This window comes from Euleptes europaea, chromosome 9 (genome assembly GCF_029931775.1).
Source record: "Euleptes europaea isolate rEulEur1 chromosome 9, rEulEur1.hap1, whole genome shotgun sequence".
NCBI lineage: Eukaryota > Metazoa > Chordata > Lepidosauria > Squamata > Sphaerodactylidae > Euleptes > Euleptes europaea.
Window position 1 is genome coordinate 49,100,307 of NC_079320.1, and position 14,863 is coordinate 49,115,169.

The 14,863-nt window shown below is 39.2% G+C and overlaps 1 protein-coding gene across 2 annotated transcripts in view; it reads right to left on the minus strand.

Moving 5' to 3' along the window:
- Positions 1-14,863, minus strand: part of FSTL5 (follistatin like 5) — a 383,938-nt gene that overhangs the window by 35,667 nt on the left and 333,408 nt on the right. For both annotated transcript variants that reach the window (XM_056855358.1, XM_056855357.1), the window contains one exon: positions 8,133-8,282. In XM_056855358.1, coding sequence (XP_056711336.1) covers positions 8,133-8,282 — 150 coding nt within the window. The remainder of the gene's footprint in view (positions 1-8,132; positions 8,283-14,863) is intronic.

Below are 14,863 nucleotides of genomic sequence, written 5' to 3' on the forward strand. Positions count from 1 at the left end.
AGCCTCAACTTGATTTTCTAGTGGCATAAATATCACACAAGGACTGGATGGAAATTATGCCCAAATGAAGTCTTTTTGTTGCTTCTGAAATTAGGCTGTCAATTGCTGAAGACATCCTCTGTTTAATTTGAAGCTGGAGCACTTTTGCTTAAACCATGATCTTGGCTTATTATTTGAGCAATGTGACATGGATATATGTTCCCTCTGATCTAATTACATTGGATGCCATAACATAGCAATTAAAACACTGGAGACAATAATGGTGAGCAGCCAAGTGTTTGTTTACCCTTCTTACCACCGTTTATCTTTTGTGATTCAACTGGGAACTTTTTTTGTTTGAATTGTATTTTAAAGAGAGAAATGTAGGCTGGATTGACCATGGATTCATCTGGAAAGAGATGCATTTCCTTTTGAGCAGCAAATGAAAGAGTTTGCTAAATCTTCCAACTAGCAATCACATTTCTTTAATAATATTCTGCAATGAATGAATTAAGTGGAATAAAAAGATCGGTATCAGTAGTTAAAGAAACATATACAGCACTGCTCATATTTTATCTGCCTGTTCTTTGTTAGTAGAGTATGTGATTTTAAAATTACTTTTAAGTTTATTAAATTGGGGGAGAAATGGCTGCAGTTCTTTTACCAGATATCCTCTAGCCAGTTCACACATTCTTGGGAAGGTGATGCATCATTTGTTATGCTACAAAAATGCACTGAGGGATTTCATAGTGAAGAGAAGGGGTAGGATAGGCTTCAGTATCTCTGAATGCTATTGACTGATTATAAAGGAAGTCAGAGCAGGACGGCAAGTATTGTGAGAGTGTCACAGTGCTTTCCACCTTTGTTACTGTTCTTGTGTTGTCAAGAGTAGGAGAATATTCCAGAATGTAACCTATTTTAATTAGTATCTACCAGAAGGAGAGATGGCAGCATGCTCACTAGTGGTTTTGATTGGGGTTTTTGTTTTGTTATTGTGTTAGTGACCCCTTGTACATCTCCTGTTATTCTCAATGAAGCAACTCACGACTATTTTTCCTATTTTCAGTAAAAAAAAATCAGAGTCCACCTTTACCTTTTGGTCTCATCCTTATGGAACTGTGAAGTGCAGCTTGTTTATCAGTTTGACGAGAAGAGTACCAGCTGGCTAATTAAGTGAACCTAATTTAAAGTAATGACGTAGATTCTCAAGATAATGTGCTAATGGCTGGCTGAGACCACTGATGATACTTAACTGTACTCCTGAGGTGTTATAAAAAAAGCTCTGCTTCCTCTAAACCAAAATCTGTTTTTTCTTCTTGAGCAAATGTAGCTCAATTACTACAAATTTCTTTGTTTAAAAAAGCTCTTAGATAACACCTGCAGAAGTTTTTTTTGTGTGCTCAGATCAATTGCTTTGCCACTGCAAACTGCACAACATTTGAAATAATCGCTTTTCACTGAAATGCCTCAAAGTATAAAGAAATGTGGCTCTTAAGTCATAAATTAAGATACCACATTACTGTTGAGGTGTGGTTGCTGTTGACTTTGGCTCAAACTAGATGTTACTTCTTTCACGGTTGTAATATAGGTGCCTGTCCTAACTTGCTGTCACACAGAAGAACATCTGTGTTCTTACCTCAACAGAGCTCTTTTAGGCTCCAGACCACCGTGAAGTGGTAAGAAGGCTTCCATGCCGTTTTTGTCATGGAGCCAGAGAAAGGGGAAACAGTCCCCAGGTGGTCGTTTGCATTGGCAAAAATGATGCAGGCAGGAAGCCGGCAACCCCTCCCCCAGTTGCAGTTCTCCAGAGCCCAATCAGATCATAGTCAAGCCCGTAGATGGTAATTTTACTGAAATATATCATGAGTTTATTTTTTTTTCCGTCAAAAGGCTGGCATGAGAAGAATAATCAGACCACTTCAGTAAAGCCTTTTAAAAGTTTTCCTTTGATATGTTAACTTCCACTTAAATAAAACAACAGGGGAGAAAAACAGCAAAATATATTTATACCTGGAAAGTGCATTTCAATGTATTTCTCTGTATTTCATATACATACTGAACAGTGATGGGAATGGTAGTAGTATAATATTAACTGCAAGTGCTTGTCTTCACCCTCTTTTAGCCGTATTAGGCAAAACAGCTACAAATAAATGTGGAAAATGCTTCTTGAAACCTTCCCTTGAACATGGGGAAATGTTCTGTACAAATCATAGGTCTATCTAGTTGAGCATTTTGGGGTCTCAGTGAGAGAAAGGTCTTTCTCAATATATGGAACCTGAGATCCTTTAAGTGGAGATAAAGAAAAGTGCCATCAAGTCACAGATGACTTGTGGTGACCGCATAGGGTTTTTAAGGCAAGAGACTTTCAGAGGTGGTTTGCCATTGTCTGCCTCTGAGTAGCAACCCTAGTATTCCTTGGAAGTCTCCCATCCAAATACTAACCAGGGCCAATCCTGCATAGCTTCCGAGATCTGGTGAGGTTGAGCTAGCCTGGGCTATCTGGGTCAGGGCAAATGACCTGGCGATACCAGCACTGAATCTTGAAACCACATGAAACATACTGTTTACCACTTGAGCCTCAGCCACAGAGAAACATCATAAAGGTTTCTGAGGTATGTGGAAAACTTTTATCCCCCCCCTCACAAAGTAATTTTGTGCAATTAAGTTTTTTTGTCCTTTGAAAAGCTGTTTATTTTCTCAGACTTGAGTTATCTTATTCCTACATTTCCTTACAATGGACTCTTAGATCTTCAACATAGGTTACTTTCTGCTAAAGTTTTACTTGTGTTGTGAGGAACTGACTGTGGGGGATCACCCCACCCACTTTGTAAAGGTTTGCAATACTGTGCTAAGCACAGTCTGAACCTGTGGTGGAGCCTCAAACAGTCAAATTAAAAGCTCAGTATTAATTTGAGCTAGAAAAATACACACCACTCCTCAGATAAGGTAGTCAAGACAGCTGGCCAGTGTACTAGAACTGTTATAATGTTTATACTTTTTCTTCCTTCTTTAAGCAAATTCCTTTTGTTCACTCTCCTTCTTCTGGCTGTAGTGGTACTTACCACCATCTCCTATTGTTACAACAGTTTGTATAGGCCATATGCTAGGTTCTGAGTTTGGTGTTTAGATTTGTTAATCATCAGCTTTCAGTGAGCAAAAAACACTGAAAAAAAGAAGTTTTTAGGTGCCAATTCTGTACATTTCAATATATCATTAGATAGGTGTAAAGCACCAAACAGTTGCTGAAGCTTATATTAGTAGAGTAGATTTATTCCTATACATTATTCATGAAAATGCCATATGGCTCTTTTTCCCCCTTTTTTCTTTGCTTAAGTTAAAACAAGGGGTGTCGTAGAACATAATGCAACCACTTAAAATGTGACATTAAAACCAAATTTTCCCATGCATGCACTTAGAGCTTGGCAAGATCATTTCTTATGGAACAATCTAGAGTTGCTTTCAAGGCAGGGATGCAGTTGGGTGGTGGTTGGGGGAACAAACAGAAAGTAAAAGCTTTCTACCTTCTGAATAATGTACATATTTGACTTTTCTCCGCTGAGACATTTTATTGATGTGGAAAGCAAAAATAAATAGTTTTCATGCAACTGGACTGGTATAGAATCTAAATGCCTCATATACAGGGCATACATATTTCAAGATTTATGTCTAAAGGCAAGAAAAACTCCTAGTGCTTGCAAAAAGAATACAATAGCATATTATTACATGATAAAGAGAGTAGGAATGTTTCTATGATATTACAAGTAATGCTGAGCCAACTCTTCCACTCAAAGTGCCAAAGTGCTTTAAATTAGCTATACCTCAATGCTGTGATCTCATCTGTAAAATGGCAGTGACTGCTATTTCTTCCATGGCTAACAACTTTTTCAGTACATTTTGTCATAACGTTCGACCAGCTTTTCCAGTTTTCGTACAGGGTTAGCAAAATTACAAATTATACGTAACTTAATTATTTACTCTATTCATCAAGATTTTCCCTCTTTGTACAGGAATGCTGTGAGAATCAGTGTCACAGAAATGGTGGTGATGGGATACTTTAAAGAAGAAAGAAGATGGTATTACTGTAACTACTGTCCAAAATAGCTGTGCATATGGAGGACTTTCTGAGAGAGGATTCTATGGGGAAGATCAGGGCAATTATGTACCCGTAAATAAATAATTTATCACCCAGGCAAACTGTGTAAATACTCCAAGAGCTTCTAACCCAAAAGTTTGTTTCCAGAATACTGTAAACAGGGGATAAGTACATGCACAGTAACTTTCAGAAATTTAGCTAACTTAGGTTCTGACTTGCAGAAAAATGATGATTGGGAAGGGAAAAGGCTGTGAGCATCATCAATGAAATCTGCAAGTGGAATCAAGGATAGGGAAAGAGTTTTGAGAAGACCAAATTTATATGACCAAATTCTCGGTGCACATTTATGTTTTCTTCAGGCAGAACACTATCATCATCATTTTTATTTATTTGTTGTATTTTTAGGGAGAACCAGGGTGAATTAGTAGCTAGAGCGCTAGACACAAATGGGGAAGTCCACCCCCCAGGTTTCCATGGCAAAGCCTACAGAGCAGAAGTCACTACACTATTGTGAGGCTGATGATAGGAACTCTCTGTAAATATCACAAAGTCAGAAGCCTAGCCTGTGATCTCATGAGACTTCTAAACAGTAGGGCCATTGTATATATAAGGTTTGATCTCTCCCAATACTAGCAACAGTTGAGGCAGGCAGGCAAAATACAACTATTTAGGCAGGGCGACAACCAGAGCTTCAGGTGGTGGTCCCTTATGGGGAGTAAGGATGAATTTTCTATTTGTTTGGCTATTGTCTGGATGGTCTTTTTTGGTCTTTGCGTTTTTGAGGGGTCTTCTTTGGATTTTCCTTTCTCCCATGAGAGTATTTTGTGTTCTCTTGAGTATTAAGAACAGAGTTGCAAAGCACCTGGGAGAACAAATTTGGGCAAGATTAAGATAGCTGGACAAAGCTGGAACAACTCAAGAGTGGAACTGCTCTCTATGATAACAAAAATATGTTACATTAATCAACGTACTATGTACATGCCTCTCACCACAAAGGGAATGTGCTGCAATTTATTAGATATAGCTTAGAAGTGAGCAGAGTGCTGTCAGGGGAACATTTTGGCTGGTTTGGTATGCCAGCTTTTTTCTCAGGAAGGGTTTAGAGCTCTTCCACACTGGTCTAGCCTTATAGGACTATGCCATAATCCCAGCTACTGATGTCTACCTCTTTATTCCTTCTCATCTGTCATGTGGGTTCATCTCAGCTACTGAACTCACAAAATGGCCTTGGGCCTAATAAATCTTACTGGTTCATTGTTAAGTAAAAGCAGGATAGGGTACAATGGTGAAAAATAAAATAAAGTCTGTTGCAAATGTTTGGTTATCTTACATTCTGCTAAATACAAGCCGTTGAGCAAGGCAGCTGTCACCTCTTTCCAAACCTATAATTCTATGATTCAAAATGTACAGAAGTCTTATTTTATATGGACTGCATATTATGGCTGTTGGGTTGCTAGGATTGCTGTATGCTACATTAAAGTTATTGTTATATTAACCTGTCAACTTAAGCCTTATTGAAAGTTCAATGTATATTTGGTGCACAAGCATTTAATACAAATTAATAAACTCCAATGTTATAAAGAAGTTTGAGAGAACTGGGAACATGGGTAAGGGATTAAAATTTTAACAGCAGCCATGCCTGACACTTTCTATCAGTTTCAGATTTTGCTTCTTTTTATGAACATGACAGCAGAATTTTTAGCAACTGTGTAATGCCTATTCATGAAGTAGAAGCACAGCTGCTTGAAGAAAAGTTACATTTATACTTTAGAACATGCAAAATTCTCATTCCGAAATGAATTCTAAGATGGCTCTTTGTGTTCTGAAATGTAATGCTAACGTACTTTTGCTCTCCGGTGAATGGAGATAATCTGTGATTGGTAGGACATGCTCACAGATGACAAACATCTAAACTTCCTAGTCTATAGTTGGAAAGGCTGAAAATTATTTACAATGATACCCAATGAAAACTAAGAAATAAGGTAACATGCTCATTTGTCTGTACATATCTATGTCCCTACATATTGCATTGCATGCACACACAAAGAAACGTATAAACCATGAAGTGCAGGATCAGAGCAAACTCTTTTTTCCGAAAGTTTGAATGTTTAATATATGCATCTCACTGTCCATTCTGCACCTTCTTTCTGCTGTAATGCAGTTATATTAAAAATACTTTACTGTAATTCTTCAAATCACAACCCACAATTTACATTTTGAATTTACAATGTGCATACATAGATCTGAGTGCCATGTAGTCAAAGCCTGCTCTTGCTGTCATGAAAAGCAAGGATGAAATGCCCTTGGAACAATTTCTAGAGAGGTATGATTGATATATGCACATCAGTACATAGGCCTTATTTAAATGGTTCTACTTGAGCACATTAAAGTTCCCATAAGAAAGTGATTTTTGTTCCTTATCAGCATGCATATTGTGAAATGCTGGAATATGTGCATAACATTTTTCTCTTATGTGTCCCCTCATTTCATACTACTAGATACTGGATTAGCAGTACAGCATTTCAGGGGACTGGGTCTGCATAAACTCTGATCCTCCAAGCCAAACACAGCCACCTATAATGTAGTGCAACATATCAGGCCTCACTGCAATTCTTGTTTTTCCTGCTTGCCAGAGTTCAGAAAAAATAGAAGGGGGTCAGAAAACTGTCAAGCTATAATACAGAGTTAGTGGGCTACATTCATCTCGGATGGTTACATGCCCTGCAGGTCTGCTACAGGTATTACCTTACCCAATATCCTTTCCCATGTCACTTTCACTCCATTGGGCCTGAATTAAACACAGAAAATATAGTGCTCTGTCCCTTACTGCAGAGTGGGTTCAATCAGGCTAACAGCCCATTCCTGACCTGAAAGGATGAAAGCAAAGGAGGCCAGGAAAGGCCTGTGCCAGTGCAAGTGGCATGGCCACCAGTGGCCGTGCCACTTAAGCCATCCAGGTTGGCATGGACGCTGGTGAGGGGACCCGGACGCCAGTGTCCTGGACCTGCTGTGGCAATGCCACCCAGGGATGCCGGCTGGGCCTTCTGCCAGCATCCCACCAGCACAAAGCCCCGCACCGTCATGCTGGGGGCGTTCCCGGGGCATACCGGGGGGGCAGAGCTGCCAGTAGGCAGCTTCCTGCCCCTTTTTGCCACGGTACACCGATGGGGAGAACAGCATTACTACGCCAGCTTTTTTGCTGGCACAGCCTCGCTGTTCTCAATGGAACAAAATGCCCCATTTAACAGCTTTGGAGGAACCATGGCCAGGCTGTTTACAGCCGCTGCAGGCTCAGGAATGGGTTGTCCATGTATGTTCATTCAGCTGACATGAACTGATCCCTCAGCATGATTTTGTAACTGATGACTGATACAATAAAAACAAACAATATTAATATAGCACCTATTGTGAAATCCTGTTTGCATAGGATGTCATGCTGGTTGAATCAATATGAAATGTAGGTCAGCTGTCCCGTGCCTCACAATAATTAATAGCAGATGCTATAGAGGGAGTTTGAAAGATAAAGGGAATTTATGGACTTATCTTGGTATCTTATCAGTTTTTAATAACATCCAGTTTTAGCGGCCTGACAACACATTCTGAACCATCTGCTGGCATTACAATGCCAAAGGGCAGAGCTTGCATTGATATTATGGGGTAGTGTGGACTTGTCTGACCACAAGTAACTTTTCGTGGGTTTATGTCATGTACCAGTGGAAGCCATCTGGAGGGGAGGGGCAAGGGGAAAAAAAATCAGTGTTATCCTGATACCTGATATCAGTTTGTAGCTCTTTATGGTTAGTTCAGCTAGTAGCTGCTGAGATACTTAGCAACTTTTATTTTTTGAGTTACTTGCTTTTCCTCTTTCAAACTTCACATGCTACAGTTGGAGCAATACCCGAGTAATTTTTTCAATACATTTGGAATTCACCAAATGTGTACTTTTTGAGGAAAATATATTTCATAACCATTGCATGTTCTTATTGTAGGAGAAAGCTAGTCAGCATTTTGTCCTCAGTTGCTGGGATGGTTTCAAGTACCTTATCTAACAGAAACTTACCTGCACAACCTTTTGGGATTGTACATCTACAATCAGCACTCTGTCTAAGGTGGGTTGAGTTACGTATATGAATCTGTCTTTTACATTAACAGCAGATGCCCAGACACATTGCTGGACTTCATCCCCCTCAGCTTTAGGGCAAACTTCATCCTAGAAGTAAGAGGAAAGGGGGGGGGAAGAATGCAAATCACTTCAGGAAACAATAATTGTGAAGGATGTTTGTAACAACTGTGCCTTGTTTCTACAAGTCTAAAACACAAAGGAAATGAGATGAATTCTGTCAGAAGAAAGGCAAAATTCGAACTATTTTAGGAACTTTCTATGCTCGTTTGAAATTGCAAGTTCAGTTTCATTCAAGAGTATTCATCCTTTTGCAAATCTAAAGAATAGTTTGTCTGTGGAAGTTATTTGTCTAGCTATTTACTATCACTCAGCTGTTTCTTCCTTGGCTGAATAATGTCTTTCTAACAGAACAGCTTATGTTCCAGTTTTAATAATTCTTTAGTGCTACAGCAATTACTATTAAAAAATAAAAGCCCTCAAAAAGCCTTACCATGGCACAGTGGTGAAAACAATGGTTTTAAGGGGCTGACAGCAGAGCAAGCATGCCATAAATGTGAACAGTTCTCAAAGGCTGCCCCAAGCAAAGTGCATTAGAGTAATCTAACATGGATATTGTAGTGAAATGTAATCTTAATTAAGGGGTTGGAACAGGGGAGGAGCAACTAACAGGAAACAGGAAGTTACAAGGAGACTGAAAGAGAGAACAAGCAGGCATTAGGGAGGAACTGTTGATTTTTCTTTGTGTTATAGAAGTTCAATAAATACCTTGTTATACAAATACCTGAAGTCCTTGGCATTAATAAGACAGATATGTTCAGAGCATGAATCACCATGGCCAGATTATGCTTTCAGGTAACAGCCGTAGTTGCCATATCTGCCAAAGCTGATAAAAGGTTTTATGTGCCACAGAGGGGGCCTGAGCCTCCAGCCGTCAGTATCCCCAAGTTACCAATCTGTTCTTTCTGGAGCACAGCAACCCTTTTCAGGGCAGGCTTGGCTCAGAAAAGAGTTTTATATGCCAAGATTTCATGTCATCTTTTCTTTATTATATTATAAGAGACAGCTCATCAAAACAAAATTTTAGCACACATCTGTGACTTATTCCTGACCTAATATCTTCTATTTGACACTTCATAGCAGGCTGCTGTACTAGCAGTCCTTATGGGGTGTCAGAGAACGACGACTTTAAGTGAGGAATAAGCTGCAGTGACTGATGAGCTCTTAACCAAATACCTTGCTTCCATGCACAGGCGATTCTTCGAAATGATGGAGATGCATGGTGGGGAAAGCTTATGACACGCAGAGGGAATTAATACTTGAAAGTGTGCTCTTGAGAAGTGAAAATACAGTTTATTCTAGCATTCTGTGGCATTTGTGTTTGACTGTTTTGCTTCGGTACACACTGCAGGCTAAGACTCAACTCCACACGTCAAAGTGAGACAGAAATCAATTTCCAAGGCCTGCTTAGAATGCACCTGCTTTTAAAAAATGGTTACCAGTTATTACTTGTTGCTTGACATTTCTTAAGTCTCCTTGGAATATTTTTTTTAGAAATCACTCTACATGATTAGCCTTTGGAATATATATATTTAAAGATTCCCTGTAGACTAACATTAGCAACATACAAACCAAACAAAAACAAAACCTTGTCAATACTGTAATCAAAGCTTGATTCTCTGCCAATGCAGAACATGACAACAGAGAAGACCAAACTTTTAGCAGAAGTTTCAATTATCCACATTCCCCTCGATGTGTTGCTGGCATTACTCTTCGTTCCGAGTTTGGCCAAATGTCGTTTGAAGCTAGAGCGTGGTTGGCCGCCTTTAAACTACATCTTAAACTGTGCTTTAGCACTGTGGGGTTCCTAGCTTCTCTGAAGCATGACCGTTTTAAATCCTCATGGCAAAAAATCTTAGATGAGAAACTGTCATTGTTGGGCTTCTCGCAGGATATGTTGTTAGATCTTGGGAAAACTGAAGCTTTTACCAAAATTAAAAAGCGCATTAAAGAGCTCGATTATAACAGCACTACTTTTCGTGCTCGTCGCGTCTGTTCATCCCAGTTCTTCGGAATACCCCCGCCACGTGGTCTGCCTGCCTATACATATTATCTGACAACTCCTCGTCTTTGTAGAGCTTTTTGTTTGGCTAGATTGAATGCTAACCCTTCTATGGTAATGCAGGGCAGAATTCTGAATATACCATACTCAGGCAGGATTTGCCCTTGCTCTTCTGGCTCTATTGACTCATTAGCTCATGCCCTTTTGGAATGCCGCTTTTACGAGGAACTTCGATTGCACTATATTTCCCCCCCTTTAACATACAAATCCAATGCCTCTGTGACTGACATAATGCCTTTTTTACTAAGAGATAGGGACCCCAAGGCTACATTGTCAGTGGCAAGATTTGTTTCAGTCCTTATATCCCTCCAACACTAGATATATGCTGCTCAAGATCAATTGATCAAGGAGCTTCTAAGGGATAAAAGGAAAGGATTATCCACATTATTGATTTATTTAAGAAAATTAGGATGCCTCCTCTCAGGACCTAAACAAGGCAGATTACAACAAAAACAACAGTAAAACAGAATTATGCAAATAACAGTAAAAACAATAAAATAAATCATTTCAATAAGAACAAAAGAAAAAAATCAATTAAAAAACAACATTGATAAAAACATTATAATAAAAACAAGACAGAAGGAGAAGAGTTGGTTTTTATATGCCAACTTTTTCTACCACTTAAGGGAGACTAAAACTGGCTTACAATCACCTTCCTTTCCCCTCCCCACAACAGACACCTTATGAGGTAGTTGGGGCTGAGAGAGCTCTAACAGAGCTGTAACTTGCCCAAGGTCACCCAGCTGGCTTCGTGTGTAGGAGTGGGGAAATCAACTCCAGTTCACCAGATTAGCCTCATGTGGAGGAGTGGAGAATCAAACCCGGTACATGCCGCACTTCCGACTTAGAACCGGGAGTGCCGCCTCTAAACCGGAAGTGACGCGCATGGTATGCACACACGTGTGCACGTTTGCCCGCCAACCATCAGGTGGTTGGCGGGCAGAGGGGTCAATTTGCCAGGTCAAACTCCACTGCTCCAAACCACCGCTCTTAACCACTACAGAGTATAAAAGCACTTAAAACAGAGTGGTCTAAAATGATGTTGATAAAACAGTCCTCAGGCTAGGAACTACCATAAGACAGCTAAAAAAAGATGGAACCCTTTAGTTAAAAGTCTGAGTGAAGAGAAATGTTTTGGCCTGACACCTAAAGGAGAGCAAGGTAAGTGCCTGACAGTCCTCAAGGGGGAGGGCATTTCAAACACAAGTCACAAAAAAAGTATGCCATTGGTACATCATGAATAAAAATGCTATGTTGGGGAGATTCTTGCATGATTTTTTTTTCCAGACTGCAGGTGCTGATCTACTTGGCACTCTTGCTAAATTAAGCCAAGCACAACCACAAAATAATTCCTGAAGCCAGCCGCATACTGCATTGTGGCCTCAGCTGGGACAAATATTGCAAAACAAACTGCAGAACCAGGTTATATGCATAGACTTCTACATTTCAGGGTTTTTTTTTTAAAAAAAAATCTTCTGAAATATGGTAGACCTATTTTTTTTTGTAATTTTCTGGGTTGTGTTTGTGTCATTTGTTATTTTCCCACCTCATGTCATTAATGTTGCATATCTGCTACTAAATAGTCGCTGAAAATATTAGCTAAATTATACCTTAAATCCTAGCTAACCTTTTACTCCTCATGTTTTGAAGTTTCCAGTTCCCTTAAATTGACTGTTGTTGATCTCCAAAAATAGTTTGATAGATAATAGAAAGCAGAATCAAAAGGGTTTTTTTTCTGTTTTAAAAGGATTTTTAAAACCATCTGATAAAACTGAGCTGAACATTTTCATCTTACCATAGTCTCAAATGTAAGGCTCTATTAAAATTTCTCAAGTGATCAGTAATGGGATCAAACAGGTTTCTCTTAAAATAAAGGAATACCGGTACATTCTATTTTTTTAATTAAAAAGTGATTGGTACACTTTTTTCCAATTTAGATTCTTTCTAAGAAAAATATCTGATGATATCCAATAAAAATGTTAATTTATTTTTACTGTTTTTGACACTTTAAGCCAAATGATTCAAGACTAATACAAACTAGCAGAATGAACAAAGCAAAGTATTCAGTGTTTCTAGATAGTTCTATCTGAAATGGATGGAGATTTACAGAGAATTGATTTACTGAATTCAGCTGATATGAACACCTTTGGTACTATCCAAGCTAACTAAATGTAGTGAAAAGATTGTCTCTTACCTCAGTGGACTCTGAGCTGATGTATATGTTATGAATTAGCTTGGATTCTTGCAATAATTCCACACATGATTGGTTTACTTGCATGAGCAATACTTGCATTGGAAAAGCATGCTTTTTAATATGTTACACTCAGGTGGGTAAGACTCAACTCAAACGAGTTGAGATTTTGGAAGATGTGAGAACTGAACTCAAGCAGTACCCTCTCATGCTATTTGCCAAACCACCTGTATGTTTCCGTCAGACAGTCAGTGTGGAATGGTGGGTACAGTGTTGGACTAGGATCAGAGAGAACTCAGAGGGCATGGAAGTTTACTGGGTGACCTTGAGCCAGTCACTCTCTCTCAGCCCAGCCTACCTCACAGGATTATTGTGAAGATAAAATCGAGGGATGAGTAATGTACGACGCTTTGGGTCCCCATCAGGGAGAAAAGTAGGGGATAGATGGATACAGTGGCAAGTAGCAGTGCCGGGACGACAAGATGTTGTGAAAGCAGTTGGGAGGGGGGAGACATTCAATCCATTCTCCTTTCATACCATGATTCTGATCCATGGTGCTGAAAAAAAATGTGCATTCATGCATCTTCCATAGTATCATGTAGTATGTCCTAAAAAATTGGCCAAGGCTTCAAAGTTAAACTTCAAAGTTAAGAAAAGATTGGCACTTGAAGTTCCTAAGTACATTACATATCAACTCATTCTTCAACCTCCGTTCAACTGAGTATGCTTAAACCCAAGTGTGTACATTTGTGGGACTAGAAACTCCATCTCTTTTCACTGTGAAAACAGTGTTTCCTCAATCAAAAAGTCAGTGTTGTTTAACAGCCAAGAACCTTTTAAGCACAGGATCCTAAAATACACTGACAAAAATGAATCTGTAAGAATGTGGGGCTGTGTCCAGCATGAAAGAAAGTGAAAGGGTGAATGCCTCTTAGTACTTGCACATGAGGAAACTATTTGCCACATCGAAGCACTGCATATATAATGTGCTGTGCAGTAGTAGATATTTAACTCAGAAACAGCTTGAAATCTGTTCCCAAGATCCAGTCTATGCATCAGAAATGTATGTATTAAAATGATGCATAATTCAAGTAGTTAAAATATGCTTTCCTCCTCTATGGAGGCCTTCCTTTGAGAAGGATGTTTTGAAACATGAGTTGCCTAAAGGTGCATTGTATTCAAAACAGTGAGCAGAAAAAAAACAGTTCTTTTCTCCTTAAGGGCTTCATGTGATGGAGCCTCAGAATATTTACAGTTCCTTAGCCATCTTTTAAAAGTTTTGCCCAATAAAGCTGTACCACAATAAAATAAAATAAAATAAAATAAAAATAAAGGAGGGAATATTGATATGACTTTTTTTTCACTACAAGGAAAGAAACATCTCATGATATGTGGTTGTACAAATCCGCATTCTTGTTCATCCATATACTCTACTGTCATGCATCTGGCAAGCTACGTTTTTGGAGTTTATTTCCTAAACAGCTTTGGAAAAGCTATGTGATGAACTAATTAAAGTTCATATGTTTCATATTGACCTCAGTTGGCTGTCCTAAACATTTAAAATGGTAATGAAGATCAGCCTTGAAGTGGTCCTGCATGAATGCCTTGTCAGTGGTTCCAAGGAGAGTCATGATACATTTTTTTTTTGCCATCAAGCCACAGCCAATTTATGGCAACCTTGTAGGGTTTTCAAGGTAAGAGATGTTCAGAGGTAGCTTGCCATTGCCTGCCTCTGCATTGCAACCCTGGACTTCCTTGCTAGTCTCCAATCCAAATGCTAACCAGGACTGACCCTGCTTAACTTCCGAGATCTGATGAGACTGGGCTAGCCTGAGCTATCCAAGTCAGGGCAATATGAGAATACCAGATTTTAATTACAAATAAACAGTTTTCCATTATTGGTTCTTGTAGGTTATCCGGGCTGTGTAACCGTGGTCTTGGAATTTTCTTTCTTGACGTTTCGCCAGCAACTGTGGCAGGCATCTTCAGAGTAGTAACACTGAAGGACAGAGACACTGTCCTTCAGTGTTACTACTCTGAAGATGCCTGCCACAGTTGCTGGCGAAACATCAGGAAAGAAAATTCCAAGACCACGGTTACACAGCCCGGATAACCTACAAGAACCAATGAACTCTGACCGTGAAAGCCTTCGACAAAGTTTTCCATTATGTTTTTGAAAAGTCATAATGCTAAGCTGGAGAAATAAGTTTGACATGTTTATACATTATGAATGCTACCCCAAATAATCTGGGGGTTAGTAAATCTTGCTGTGGTTCCCATAAAATTTTATTAAGATTCACTCTTACTTGAATAAGTATTATACAGTATTGTAATAATTGCCAAGTCACTTTTACTCTC